General features: G+C 61.7%; 1 protein-coding gene across 2 annotated transcripts in view; it reads right to left on the minus strand.

Annotated features, from left to right (window-relative positions):
• Jak1 (Janus kinase 1) overlaps positions 1-13,493 on the minus strand; it is an 86,449-nt gene that overhangs the window by 8,496 nt on the left and 64,460 nt on the right. For both annotated transcript variants that reach the window (XM_010605078.3, XM_033758390.1), the window contains exons 5-13: positions 13,091-13,244; positions 10,407-10,570; positions 8,568-8,910; positions 6,970-7,155; positions 5,102-5,259; positions 3,709-3,832; positions 2,571-2,757; positions 1,654-1,760; positions 211-354 (exon numbers count right to left, since the gene is read on the minus strand). In XM_010605078.3, coding sequence (XP_010603380.1) covers positions 211-354; positions 1,654-1,760; positions 2,571-2,757; positions 3,709-3,832; positions 5,102-5,259; positions 6,970-7,155; positions 8,568-8,910; positions 10,407-10,570; positions 13,091-13,244 — 1,567 coding nt within the window. The remainder of the gene's footprint in view (positions 1-210; positions 355-1,653; positions 1,761-2,570; positions 2,758-3,708; positions 3,833-5,101; positions 5,260-6,969; positions 7,156-8,567; positions 8,911-10,406; positions 10,571-13,090; positions 13,245-13,493) is intronic.

The raw sequence follows: 13,493 nt of genomic DNA on the forward strand, positions 1-13,493 counted from the left end.
TCCAGACAGGACTAGCCCTGTCACCAGGGGTCCCCTGGGCTTTGCACACTGGCAGGGGGAGCTCCGAGGCCACTTGGCTCGTCCCCAGATGCCCCGCACCACCAGGGGCCACAGGCAGGACAGGAAGGGGCAGAAAAGCAGGGGACACACAGGGCCTGGCTGGGAGCGGCCTGAGAGGGTTCTGCCCGAAGTCGGGCCAGGGAAACAGACCAGAGAGATGTCCCTGTGGCTGGGGTCGAGGACTTTGAGGATCACTTTTATCTTCTTCTCCTCCGCGGTTCCCTCGTCGTCCCTGTAGTCCACCAGCGTCCCAGAGTAGATGTGTGTCCTCGTGCCCCTGCCGAGGTGCTCGCCCTGAGGGAGAGACAAGGCGGTGATGGCCACCGCATCCCAGCCCACTTCTCGGAGCCTCCCGAGCCCTGCCTTTGTCCAGTGTGCAGGGGAAACAGGAAGGCTCCAGGCCGACACGCTGTGGCGTCTTCCTGTCCCGGGGACCGTCCTGACTCCGGGATCAAACCCTCTTGAGCCACCACAGACCTGCAAACTGCAAACGGTGCAGTTGGCGCCAGCGACACGGCCCCACGGGCCAGGCGGGTGCTGTGTCTCACAGGGCTGCTCTGCCCGCCCAGCCCCTACTCCACTCCCAAGCAGGGCGCACACCAGCCCCGTGCCCCCGCACGACTGCGGAGGTGAATGAGCACGGAGGCGGAGGCAGGGTGGGGGCAAAGGGGCAACACTGCAGCCTGAGGGGCGGAGGCCCGGTGGGCCGCTGTGCGATCGGCCTCTCCGAGGGCCCTTCCAGCTGGAGCTTCAGCGCTTCTGAATCCCAACACTCGGAAATCGAAACTGACCCAGGAGACGCGCACATCCAACGGGGCCTCACCCACACAGCGTGTGCATCGCAGGTCTAGGACCCTTACAGATGCGGAATGTGGACTGGGGCGGACACCCCGGGATGCACCCTGCACCCACAGGAGAAAGCACACTCCAGAGGCACTCATTTGCGTAAGTGCCACCCTTTGTCATCTGTCCACCCTGCCGGCTTCACCCTGACAGGGTCCTGTGACGATCTGTGGCAGCTGCGCTGGTCACGAAGGAGTGTTCTAAGTCACAGAAGTTGTGTTCCCTAGGGGGACTCACGAGGGCCAGGTCACCTGCTCTCAGGAGCCCACACCCTCCTGAACGAGGCTCCCTCCCTGGCACTGCGATCTGCTGCCTGCTCTGTCTGAGGTCCTTGCCGGTCCTGCTCACTTGGGGAACTCAGGTCTGATGATGACCCCTGCCCGACTGCACCCGCAGGCTGCCCACAGTGGCAAGCACCCAGCCACAGGACGCACGCACTGCGAGAAGGCAGGCAGCCTTCGGGCCCTAGCAGGAGAGAGGCTGCGGCTGCGGCTCTGGGGTGGGAGCCTTGCGACACAGCTCTCCCCCTAGAGATGCACAGAAGCAACCACGGCCGGGTCCTGGGACAGACCCCACGCCTGCCACTCCCTGGCAGGTGAGAGCGGCACCAGGAGCCTAAGGGCCCTCACCCTCCCGCCCAGATGGGGCCGGTGTGGGGCGCGGTGCACGCTCACTGGGCAAGGAAGCCACCACCCTGTGCCCCCAGGGAGGGGGGACCGAGCTACACCCAGGTCCACAGAGATGACTCACTTGCGTGATGTCTTTCTTGAGGATTCGGTCAAAGCTGAGCTGGCTCATGGGGTAGACGGGCTGCCACTCCTGGGCTTTCTTGGTGGCCACCAGCAGGTTTGAGATTTCTGTGGAAGAAATTGGTGTGCAAGAGATCACATGGCACACCAGGGCCGAGGCCCCACCATCCAGGGGGCTTGCACAGCACACGTGGTCCCTGTCGGTGCCGCCCCAGGAGCTCACAGACTTCGCCAGGCTGCAGTGTGCGCTCTTCTGGAGGACAGCCCAAGACGCCCCAACCCAGCACACTGTCCTGGGAGGGCCAGGGGACGTCCCAAGAGAATGAAATTCTATGGCTCAGGCAGAAACTGTCCCATTCCCTGCTCCAGCTCCACGGCCCAGTGTACAGTGGGCACTGCTGGGAGCTGAACCCAGGGCCCCCAGACCGTCCCTAATCCCCAAATGCTGGACTAGACAGCTGGGGTGACGTAGAGGGGGGCTGGGGGGGGCAGGGGTTCAGGGTCCCAGGAGTGGTTCTGTGCAAGCAGAGAGGAAGGTGACCAGGACCTGTCTGGATGGCCCTGGGCCCAATCACCGTGACCGGGCATCCTTCCACCTGCTGGGTGCAGCTCCCGTGTGCACTGAGCCCTCCCTTCACACAGGTCACGCCCCACACAGGCGGGAAGCCCTGCAGCAGGGCCCAGCCTGCAGTGGCACTCCTGACCCTGCGACGCTGCGCCAGGAAGACTTCTCAGGTAAGCAGCCCAGACGGGGAGCTCTCAGGACACCAGCTCAGAGGAGGGAGGAGCCTGGCCATGCTGCTTCCTGCAGCCTGTGGGCGTCAGACCTGCCCCGGAACTCGAGGAGAAACTCTGCCACACTGCGCAGGGCCACCCGCTGAGCCACCTGGTCTCCGAGCACCCCAAGGGGCCACTCACCCCGGGGCTTGGGCTGGCAGCAGCGCTTCAGCACGAAGCTGATGTTGTCCGTGCGCAGGATCTGCTTCTTGAGGTGACTCATGAGCTCCTCCAGGCTGGGGAAGCCGCGGTCCGAGCCATGCAGGCTGTAGCGGCCCTTCTGCACCTCGATCTGGAAGTTCTTGAACTGCTTCTGGCCACCCAGCACCTGCCATCCAGAACCATGACCAGAAGGACCCGGTTTAGAACACGGGACACATGCTCGTTAGGGATGCTGCAGGGCGGACAGAACTCTGGACCGACCGGCTGTGCACCTCTAAAACCACTCCAAAGAGAAACGGTCAGCGGCTCTGCAGGCACCGCAGGATGCTGCCACCGGCTCATGCAGCCACTGTATAGCTCACCCGAGAATGAGCCGCTAAGATGCTTGCCACAGTGTCTGGCAGCCACGGCAAGCAGTGGCACGGCCCTATCTGCGACTGCCCTTTCCCCAGGCATTGGGGCACCAGGAGGTCACATCACTCAGCTGCTTGCCTGCCACCTCTGGCATGGGAACAGTCGGCTTCCTCCAAAGACCCCAGTGAGGCCTCGGGGAGCTGTCACCTGGGGACGGTGCCCCGACACCCAGCAGCACGGGCTTCTTTCTGCCCCTTTCTCTCCCCACTCCTGACGCAGCCCATGCCCCCTCTGAGGCCTGTGTGCTAATGGGGCTTGCCCCATGCTCCTCCCTACCCACCCTGACCTGGCTCAGGTGGGCCCAGCCCATCGTGGCAGACTTAGGAGAAGAATTCTGTAAACATCCCCATTTTCTACAACCCCTCAGTTTGCATTTGAAACACTGCACGAATAACGAGGAACCTGAAGTCCAGCGAGGTGAGACCCCTCCACTCTGCGTCTCAACTCAGCAGTGACTGCCTGGCGCTACCACCTGGGGCTCCTAGCCCGTGGGTGAGGCAACACCTGTCCCTACAGAGAACGCCCCTCAGTGCTGCTGGGCAGAAGTGGCCTGTGGTCCTGCGGCCCCCGGGAAGAGGCCACTGAAGGACGGGGCCTGGCTCTATGGAGTGCAGATCTCGCACTGGACGGCTCTGCACCCCTGGCCACAAGCGGCCCTCCTGCCACAGCCCCACCCTGTGCCACCGCCGGGGACCCGACTGACCTCGGACTTCTCGAAGCAGGTGACGGTCATGAGGATGTTGTCGAAGTGGGTGCAGCTCCACCTCAGCACGTACATCCCCTCCTCGCTGCCCTCCTGGCGCAGCTTGTTGATGGCATACTCCGTGCTGAGGGGAAGCGAGCAGGGACAGCTCGCCCAGGGTCATGGACCGACCCGCACCTCCCCAAACCTTCGGGCCCGTGTCCTCCCGATGCCGGGTGGAGACAGAAGTCAACAGAGCTACGGCCCGCGGCACTGGGACACACTGTCACCGAGTGCTCGATGACGGCCACTCGCATGGACACGACCAGGGCCCGCTTGGCTGCCTCTGCACCCCAGGACCCCTGGTCCCCAGTGCGGGGCAGACGGGGCTGCCGGCTCAGTGGGACATGGAAGGCAGAGACCAGTGTGCCCCTCTGTACATGCCAGGCCTCCTCGTCCAGGATGCCCTGGCCAACGTCCTACCCTGCTCAGAGAAGGCCCCATGGGCAGGGAGCTGCAGTGCCCCCGAATCCCCCCAAGGGCTGTCAGGTGCCAGCCCCGCTGCGGCACCACAGGAAGCAGTGAGCAAGGCCGACCGCGGCCTGGGCGGAGAGGGCCACAGGAGAGGAGCCAACGCCTCTGAAGGACAGGACAGGACAGGAAAGCAGATGGGGCGAGGGGACAGAAGCTGGGGTAGAGAAGTGCGGGCGCAGACAGCCTGGGAGGTGGCGACAGACTGAACCTGCGGGCGGGCTCCCAGGAAGGGCTCTCCCGGTCAGGGACAGCGGTTCCAGGCCCTGGGTGCCAGCTGTGGCTAGGGCGCTAGAGGAAGCCGCTCCAATGGAGCTTGGCGCCTGCACACAGTCCCCGCGTGTCTGTCCATCAGCCTGGGCCACTCTGGGCCCAGCTCCACACTCCACCAGACTCCAGACAACCAGGACAGGAGGGGACGCAGCTGTGTCGGCCTGCGTCGGAGGCCGTCCCAGCCAGGAGGAGGCCTAGGGTCCGCAGGGCCATACGGCCACTCTGTGGAGGCCCCGGGCCAGGCAGCCACTCTCAGGAAGGGAGCCCAGGACCTCCCCAGCCTCTGCGGAGCATCTGTGCCCAGCACGCAGTCCAGGCTGACTTGGCCTGCAGCCTGTGGCTCCTGATTCGCTGGCCACGGGGCTGGGCACAGCAGAGAGGGAGGAAAGGCGGCCCTGCCTGGTCAGCTGTGGTAGAGCTGGGGGCAGGCGCTGAGGAGGATGGAGTGCACCACGGGTGGAGGAGGGCCTGACCACAGCGCAGGTGGCAGGGACAGAGAAGAGGGTCACAGCACGCAGCCAACACTGGCAGTGCCCGGCTGGCGCAGGGACAACCCGGCCAAGGCCGCCAGACTTCACACCAAGGGCGGTGTAAGCACCCTGGGACCCACCAGATTGGGCCGTGGCAGCCGTTCTGTATGTTGTGGACGATCAGCGGGGGAGCCACGTCGGTGCACAGGTAGTGGTGGGCATCTGCCGTGAGCCGGAAATACCCGTCCACCAGGGACACGAAGGACAAGGCCTCCTCATGGGAAGAGAGCTGCAGCTCCTGGGGACAGAAGACAAACACAGTCACAGGGCTCCCTCTCCGCTGCTGCAACAGCTCCCAGCTCACACAGGGCTGGACAGACAGGAGCGGCACCACCTGGCTCGGGCCGAGGGAGGTGCCAGGCAGGACGCCCCGAGCTGGCCCTGCCCTGGCCGTGCAGAGGGGGAGACCGAGGCCAGGCGCCCGTCTCCTGGGGAAGCTGGTCTGGAAGGGCTGCCCAGGCTTTTCACCCAGACGGGCAGCGAGCCAGCTATGAGCCAGAAGTGCTGGAGGTGCAGTCTCCAGTGCACCGGGCCGCGCTGACCCTCGGGGGTGCCCACCGGGGCTGGGCACGACTGCGGGGGACGACTCCCTATACCCGCACCCGTGTGCTGCCTCTCCTGTGTGGGCCCCATGCTGACAGCTCCCCCTTCCCAGCCCCAGGACGGGAACACCTTGGTGACCAGAGCGACGTGGGACAGCACAGGCCACAGCCCACCCGGCTCCCACAGCCCCGCACAGAGGTCCTCAGGATGGAAGGACACAGGCGCAGGCCTGTGGCGGGGATGCGGAGGACAGGAGGACATGGGGCTGCCACTAGAGGGTGCTCTACAAAGAGCCCCACTTCCCGTCTTCCTACTGACCCACCTCCGGGCTGTCCTGCTCCCTTCACTCCCTTCCAAACACATTTTCCTAATAAAATTACTGTCTACTTCTTTGCTTAAAAAACAGGGCAGTCAGAGTAAGAAAGTCAGACCCGCTCCTTGCCCATCACGAAGAGCTGTTAATATCTGGTTATTCGTCTCAGCGGGTATGTACATATATGCTCACCTCTCCCAGACGTTTTTATAAAGCAGCACTAATCCCCGGGAAGTTTCGTGCTAAGATTTTTTTCCGTTTTTGAAAACATCATTACAGATCAATAAACACCGGGCCGTCCAGTCATGGGAAATCGTGCTCCCGGCGGAGGGAGGCCTGTTTCCCACCCTGCCCGCCTCTCAGGTCCAGCTGCCTTGCTGCACGGGCCAAGGGAGGGAGCATCCCATGGGGAAGGCCCTGTCCACAGCGCACTGCTTCTGAGCTCAGACGCCTGGACCCCAGTGGATGACACAGCTGTTTTTGCGGCTTTTAGTGTACACTGCCGTTTTCCAAAGGCTCTGCCAGAAAGATGGGTCGCTGGGCACTTCAGAGCCCCCAGCAGGCGCGCGTCTTCCTGACACTGTCTCTCTGCTTGATTTTAGGCCGAGAAGCGCACTTTCCCTGCCCCGGGACCGCGCCACCTCACCAGCGTGACTTCCCCAGACACGAACACACTTACTCTGGCAGTGCCCCTTCCCACCACTCGGCCTGGAAGCTGGGGGAGAGGACATGAGCAGGAACACCCTGGGCGTGCTGCATGAAGTCTGCCCCGGCCTCTGGGGGACACACTGAGGGTCACTGATCTCCCTTCCGGCCTCTAGTGTCTGTGGGCGGCCGGCTGCTGGAGGCTCCGGCGGAGCCCAGGCAGAGGCACGGCTGCACGGCCCGGAATGCGACGGACTGGGCCAGGGGGACTAGAAGGCTGACTTCGGCCACACCTTGCGACAGAAGCTTTCCGGCTTACATCGGACAATCACCGGGTTCTCTCCGACACAGGAGCCCTGAAGATCACGCACCGCCGGCCTGTCCTCAGCCACGCCTCACTCTCGTTGCCAGCACCGCACTAAACGAGCAGCCCTGCAGGGAACTCACCATGTTCTTGTTGTCCTGCTTGTTAATGCTGACCAGAGACTCCTTGATGACGATGTGAGTGATTTCAGGGAAGTATGAAAAGTTGTTCCACTCTTCACGGACTTTGTTTTTCTCCTCATCCTTCTTGTGTTTGTTTTCCAGTTTTTTCCGCTTCAATTTATTTTTCTCCTTCTCAGCAGGAACAGCCTGATTAATGCACACAGGTGACAGGAGTGAGCTGCTTTCTCTTTTCTGCTGGGAGAGGCCCGTACTTCTGGAACCTCAGCGGCCTGAGCCCCACAGAGGAGAAAGTTGGGCACCTGCACTTAGCGGCTGGGAGCTGCAGGGTTAGGGACCAAAGCGGAGTCCTAGTGGGGAATCTGGGGACATCACACAGTAGAGACCCTGGCGATCGCACCACCTCAGCTCTGCCTGACACAGTGTGCGCGTCACCGCAGGAAGGGATAGAACCGCCCCTGGAACACGCATCCCCAGCCAGGACCGCTCAAGGCCGCCGCAGCGGCGCCTCACCACAGCAGAGGGAGGTCCTCCCTGGGAGCCCCTCCAAAGTGCAGGCCACAGGTGACGATGGCTCCACCTGCACCTGCAGAGCTGGGCACAGTGCTGTGCCAGCGGAGCTCCTGGCCACCTGCGCTCTTCCATCATGCCTGTCCCCAGGCTCCACTCCCACCCATGCAGCAGAGCCCACACTGCCACAGGGTTCCCTGAGGCGCGGCACCTGCTTCACACAAAGCTGGGGAAAGGGGAAGGCACTGTTTCCCAGCCTGACAATAAAGCCGGAGAAAATGAATCTCACATTAAAGTTCCCACTCTGGTAACAACGAGGGCGGACACTCGGCCGACTGCAGTCCCCGTCCCACTGCCAAGCACCTGGCACCAACCCGAGCCTGGAAGCTAAGTGAGGCCTCGAGCACACAGCGCTGCAGGGGACTGGGCACAGGGGTCGCGTGTGGGTGACACGCAGACGTCACGTCCTGCCCTGAGAACGCAACCTGGCCAGCCACACGGTTCAGGCTCTGTGAAGGGTCCTGTGACAATCCCAGCACAGCACTAAGGGACACCATCTGACAGGTGAGTAATACGAAACCATCTGGCAAAGGGACCCGCCCAGAGCCACAGGACTTAGGCAGTGGAACCACAACTAAACCAGCCTCGTCCAACAAACACCTCCCTGAAGACGCTTCACGGTGCAAGACCCACCGTCCTGAAGGAGCCGAGGCCCGCTTCGGCTCTCGCCTCTCCTGCCTGCCTGCAGGACCTAGGACAGCTTCCCTAACCCTCTCTGCCTCTCCGAATGCATGAGCAAGCCGGTAACGGCAGCATGGCCCTGAAGGGTAGAGACAAGTGAACGAACGCATGGGACGCGCTCACAAAGTACTGGGCGCGGGCAGCCAGTCGGGCAGATGCGGTCAGGCCTGCCACGTGCTGCCACCTTTCCTGCCCTGCACACCTCACTCAGCACCCCTCGCTCCCGTGCTACCGGGTGGCAGAGCCACGGTCCCTGGCTTAGAGAAGCTTGGCCAAGGGGAGACAGACACGGGAAGGCTAAACACATGCTGTGCGACGCCGGGTCTTCTCCTCCACCTGAGGCCACTCACATTGGGTTTCTGCCGCCACTGGATCCCGAGATTTCCGGTCACCATCACTTCATAGCAGAGCGTGCTTCCACCATCAGACGAACGAAACCAACTCATCTCATTTTCTGATGAAATTCTCAACATGGGAGTCTCGAATATCTCGGCCCCGTAATGTTTGGTCAGAGTTTCCAGGGTGGCCAGGTATTTCACCTTCAGGTCATGTGTGGACACACTGCTGTCGCAGATGGTCTTGTTGTTGAACTCTTTTAGGAAATCCTTGAAAACATTATTTATCCGCATCCTGGTGAGAAGGTTCCTCTGTCTGATGGACTTATTCAGTGTTTCTGGAATATACCGCTTGTAACTAAAAAAAAAGAAAACAAAGGAAAATCACCTTTTTCACACACAGGCCAGTAGAAAACTGGACAAACCAAACGTGTTGTCTGGTGAGAAGGGCGGGTGCAGGTGGAAGATGAGAGCAGACGGAGGTGGGCAGAGACCGGACAGAACACAGCGGCTTCGCCTGGAGCCCTGGAGCGCAGGACCAAGGTCCCCGGGCCAGAAGGGCAGGCATTGACCGCGACGAGCCACGCTGTGTGCTGGTTCGCTGCTCTGTTGTGCGTGGGTACTCTCAGGCACACAGGCCAGAGTAGGGGCCAGAACGGAAGAGGGCGTATCCACTGATGAGACCACAGGTGCCTTGAGGTGCGACTTTCCACCTGGGACTTTTCTATAAAGATCGCACAATGTATTACGAAGAATGGGAAAATGAAACACATCAGGCTTAGTGTCTGCCACGCACATGCGTTCCCAGAGTGCTATGAAATGACTCACTTGTCAAAGGGAACCCTCGTCTCCCATCCAGGTGCAAATGGAAAAGGGTTGAGGACAGCGGGGGCAAACCACAGCACCCGCTTCACCGAATGCTCTGGAAGGTTGGCTGTCACTGCTCTCCGACAGCCAGTGTCGGATGAGGTGGGACGCACTCGAGAAGCAGCGCGTCCTCAGAAGGGCGCGCAGGGCCTATGCGGAGACCAGCCTGCTGCCGTGGCCGGTGTGGGACAGCCCGGCCCAGGGCACCCTGCAGTGCGGACGGTTCCACAGCAGCAGACTGGGCCTCGACAAGTAGATTCGTGGAGTACAGCAGACAGAATTAGAGAGCAGCTGTCCTGCGTCACCTCAGCCTTGTGAAACAACAGAGTCAGGGTGACAGAAAACGAAGAAAACAGCACCTCTGCTGCATCTAACCAGCCCCTGTGCTGTGGGGCGACCTGGATGCTGGTTCAGGGCAAGGAGAAACAGGAATTCACCTCGTGCGAAGACGTGGCCTGACAAATGCAACCTCAGATAATCTCTGAAGCATAGAAGATCTTTAGCCGGGCCTGGGGGCACACGTCTGTACTCCCAGAAAACTGCTGAGGCAGGAGGGTTGCCACAAGTTCGCAGCCAACCTGGGCTGCACAGTGAACTCTGGGCCACTGTGGACTACGGAGAGCCAGACCCTGCCACAAACCACGCATGGTGATCTCACAGCCCATGGCTTTCCTGGAGGGTGGGTTACGCCGACTGAATAACCACTCTCTCGGGCCATCAGAATCACCCACTCTCCAGGGCACCACTAGCGCTTGGCACTTGGGCTGAGCAGGCAGCAGCCACCAGTGCAGTTGTGTGGAGAGGGTGCACACGGACGTGGGCAGGGGCAGAGAGCTGGGGCTCGCTCATTTTATTGGTACACTTGGCACAGAAATTCGCCTCTCTGTCTGTCACCACTCAGAGTCGGGACTCGGCGATCAGTGCTCCTCTGAGCGAGGCCTGGGCCTGCAGCGGCAAATGCAGGCAACAGCCGGGCACGCCACGCACCTGATGTCCTTGGGCAGCTCGGGCAGCTGCACCTTCTTCACCATGGCGTAGTGCGAGATGGCCAGCACAGCCATGCCCAGGCACTCGTTCTCAATGTCGTGCCCGTCCTGCTCCGTCTTGGGGTCCCGGATGGGCGCCAGGCACTTGACCAGATCGTGCTGTCCCTGCAGGCAGAGGTGAGAAGAGCGTGAAGCACCACCAGCTCCAGAGCTGCATGTCTGGCGTGGGCAGGGAGGCCCACACCAAGGCAGCTGTAAGAGCACACACAGGAGCCGCGGCCGGTTTCCCAGCATGGACGCGCTGTCCTGCTCACACAGCTGGGTGGCGGCGGCCTCGAAAGCGAGTCCCTCTCTACCAAGCACGCACTGAGCACTACACCAGAGCCGTGGACGCGCCGACACTGGCAGTGCTCGTGGGCTCAGCACACAAACAACACTGACAAGCAGCGTGTGCCAGGCCCAAGTGTGCCGAAGTGAGGACGGCTCCCGCACTGCTGGACGGCCGGTCTCAGCCTGGAGGGGCCAGCACGACCCTTTCTGGGGAAGACGAAGGAGTCTGCGCTCTGCAGCACACCGACGGCACGGCGAGCCAGCTCTGTTCCACACCTGCCGTCCACAGTTCCGGCCGTGACTGTCAGCAGGGGACACCCCGAGCCTACTGGGTCCACGCATTCTGAGAGCCACCAAGGACCTCCCAAGGAAGAAGAACAAGAACAAGGCTGCAACACGGTGCCCCGCCGGCCCGCCCAACTCCTGAGCCTCCTCCCGTCTGGCACCATCCACACAGCAGCCCCAGTGCGAGCAGTGCCGTCTCCGCCCACCACCGCCAGCCCATGGCAACTGCGCCACTCATGCACTCGGTCCAGGGTCACTGGGAACCACCGGGCCAGACGTCCTTCTGGGCACCAGGGATGGAGCAATAAACTAAACTGTGCTTCTGACCTCTCGGAGAGCCCCTTCTAAGGAGAAAGAAAAGGAAACGGGGCCATCTGCAGGCGGCCAACTGCAGCGCTGCGTGGGCAGGCCAGTGAGCAGGGACCTTCTCCACTCCGCGCAGCCACACCGTACGTCCGCAGCCCGAGGCCGCGACCCCAGGCCAGGCCCAGGGTGGCGCAGCAGCCACGAGCTTTCCCGGAGGAAGGTGCTCAGTGGGTCCACTGCTGGACCGCGACAGGACTTCGGTCTCTCTCGGTAGGAAGGGGCACTGCCCAGCTCTCCAGACTCCCGAGGGCTGTGGCCAGCTTTTGGGGTGGATTTCCATAAACGTGAGCTGTTCAGGTGCCTCAGGAACTCACCCCGAGCCCAGGCGGATTCTGCCGCCCCTCTCCACCCCGAGGGCGGGACGTTTCCCAGATCCCTCCTCTGTCACACTTCAGCTGAGAAAGAGAAGAGTGCAGGGTGCAGATGGGGAAACGCAACAGGCTGAATCCAAAAGGACCAGGCTCCTCGCCAATTACTGCTGCACACGCCTCCCAGGGCTGCACGCTGCTGCGTCCCCGCATTGTCCCCAGGGCAGTTCTGAGGCCCTCCTGGAACGGGATGGAGTCACCAGCACTCAGGCTCCTGTGTCCTTAGCCGCCATGGAACCCTCCAGGGATCTATCTGCTCCAGCCCCGAGGCCAAGGATAGACCGACCCCCTCTGCACTCCTGCTCCATGGTAAGTGCGCCCCGGTGAGACCCCTCACACCCCAGAATGCTGCCTCCCTGAGGCACCCCAGGGTCCACAGAGAGAAAAAACGAGCCCGTGTCAGCTTCTACAGGACTCTCGGGACCCACTGAGCAGCCATCCACCTGCTCTCTCAGCTCCGACCACCATGTTGCACTGGGCAAGGTGTAAGGACAGCTGTAGCTGTCACACCGGGAGGAGGGTGGCGCCAGAGGGCTCAGTCAGTGTGCTAGGGACATCCGTGGAGCACAGGGCAGTCCCTCTCCAGAGCTGCCCTGACGGACGGGACGGAGTTGGGAGCTGCTGAGAAAAGCTATGCAGGGCCCCTGCCCCTTCCTTACGGACGTCCTCTCCCTGGAGGCTTCTCATCGCACTAAACTAGGTCTGCCCACATTACACGTGGGAATGACGAAGACGTGGAGGGAGGAAGGGGAGGGGCAGCATGGAGATGTGCTATGTACCTGCACCAATGCCGCACGACGAGCATCACTGTGTACTGCAAACATGGAACCAAACGCTTTTAAAATTAAAACCCACATATCCTCCGCCCCCAAAGTGCATGCCTTTCCAGGCATCTCACAGCGTCTGTGTGGTCTTCTGCTGTCTCACCCGAGGACACCTGTGACCAGGCAGAGGCCAAGACCTCCAGGGCCTGGCAAGTGGGACACAGATGCCCAGTAAATATGGGTGAATAAATGAAATGTTACGGAGTCAGAAAGTCAACAAAGATCAGTATTTCATTGACCAATTGCAGGACGAAGGAATAAAAATTAAAAGCCGGTGAAATGGCACGAACAGCAGCGGTCTCCAGCCTGCATGCACAGAGAGCACGGAAGCCGTCTCCGGCCCAACCTCCCCATGGCTCCTCTCTCCAGCTCACCTCCCCCCCGACAGGCACTGGGCCGGCCTCAGAGCACAGGCGCCATGTGTGATGAGGGCAAAGGGGGAGACGGAGGGGCCGTGAGGCCTGGCGAAGCAGCTGAGGGGCACAGCACCTCCCCGTGGCCCAGCTTCCCACCTGCGCGAACAGGTACTCCAGCGAGCTGGCATCCAGCAGTGGGGTCGCATCCGGAGCCTTCTTCTTCTCGTAGCTGTTCTTCTGCTTCTTTGGCGAGTGTCGCCACACTGACTGCTCGCTGTCATTGGTCCCGTGCCAGTTGGTGAAGTAGAACCTAAAAGGCAGCAAGGCGACTGTCACCGAGCAGGGGCCCTGGGGTGCTGGGAGAAGCCATTCACTTCCCTACTGCTTCCTCTGCAGCGCGTGAAGCAGCTGACCCAAGCCGAGCCGCACAAGACTTTAAACCAAGCTAAGCAATACTTGGGGGCCCGTGACACTCACTTCAAGGACAACTTGTCCCTGGGCCAGAAGAAATAACCCGGCTACAGCACGTGGATGGCACGCTGCAGGCAGGCACACCCAG

The sequence above is a fragment of the Fukomys damarensis genome, unplaced genomic scaffold (assembly GCF_012274545.1).
Source record: "Fukomys damarensis isolate Sample0158 unplaced genomic scaffold, DMR_v1.0_HiC HiC_scaffold_33, whole genome shotgun sequence".
NCBI lineage: Eukaryota > Metazoa > Chordata > Mammalia > Rodentia > Bathyergidae > Fukomys > Fukomys damarensis.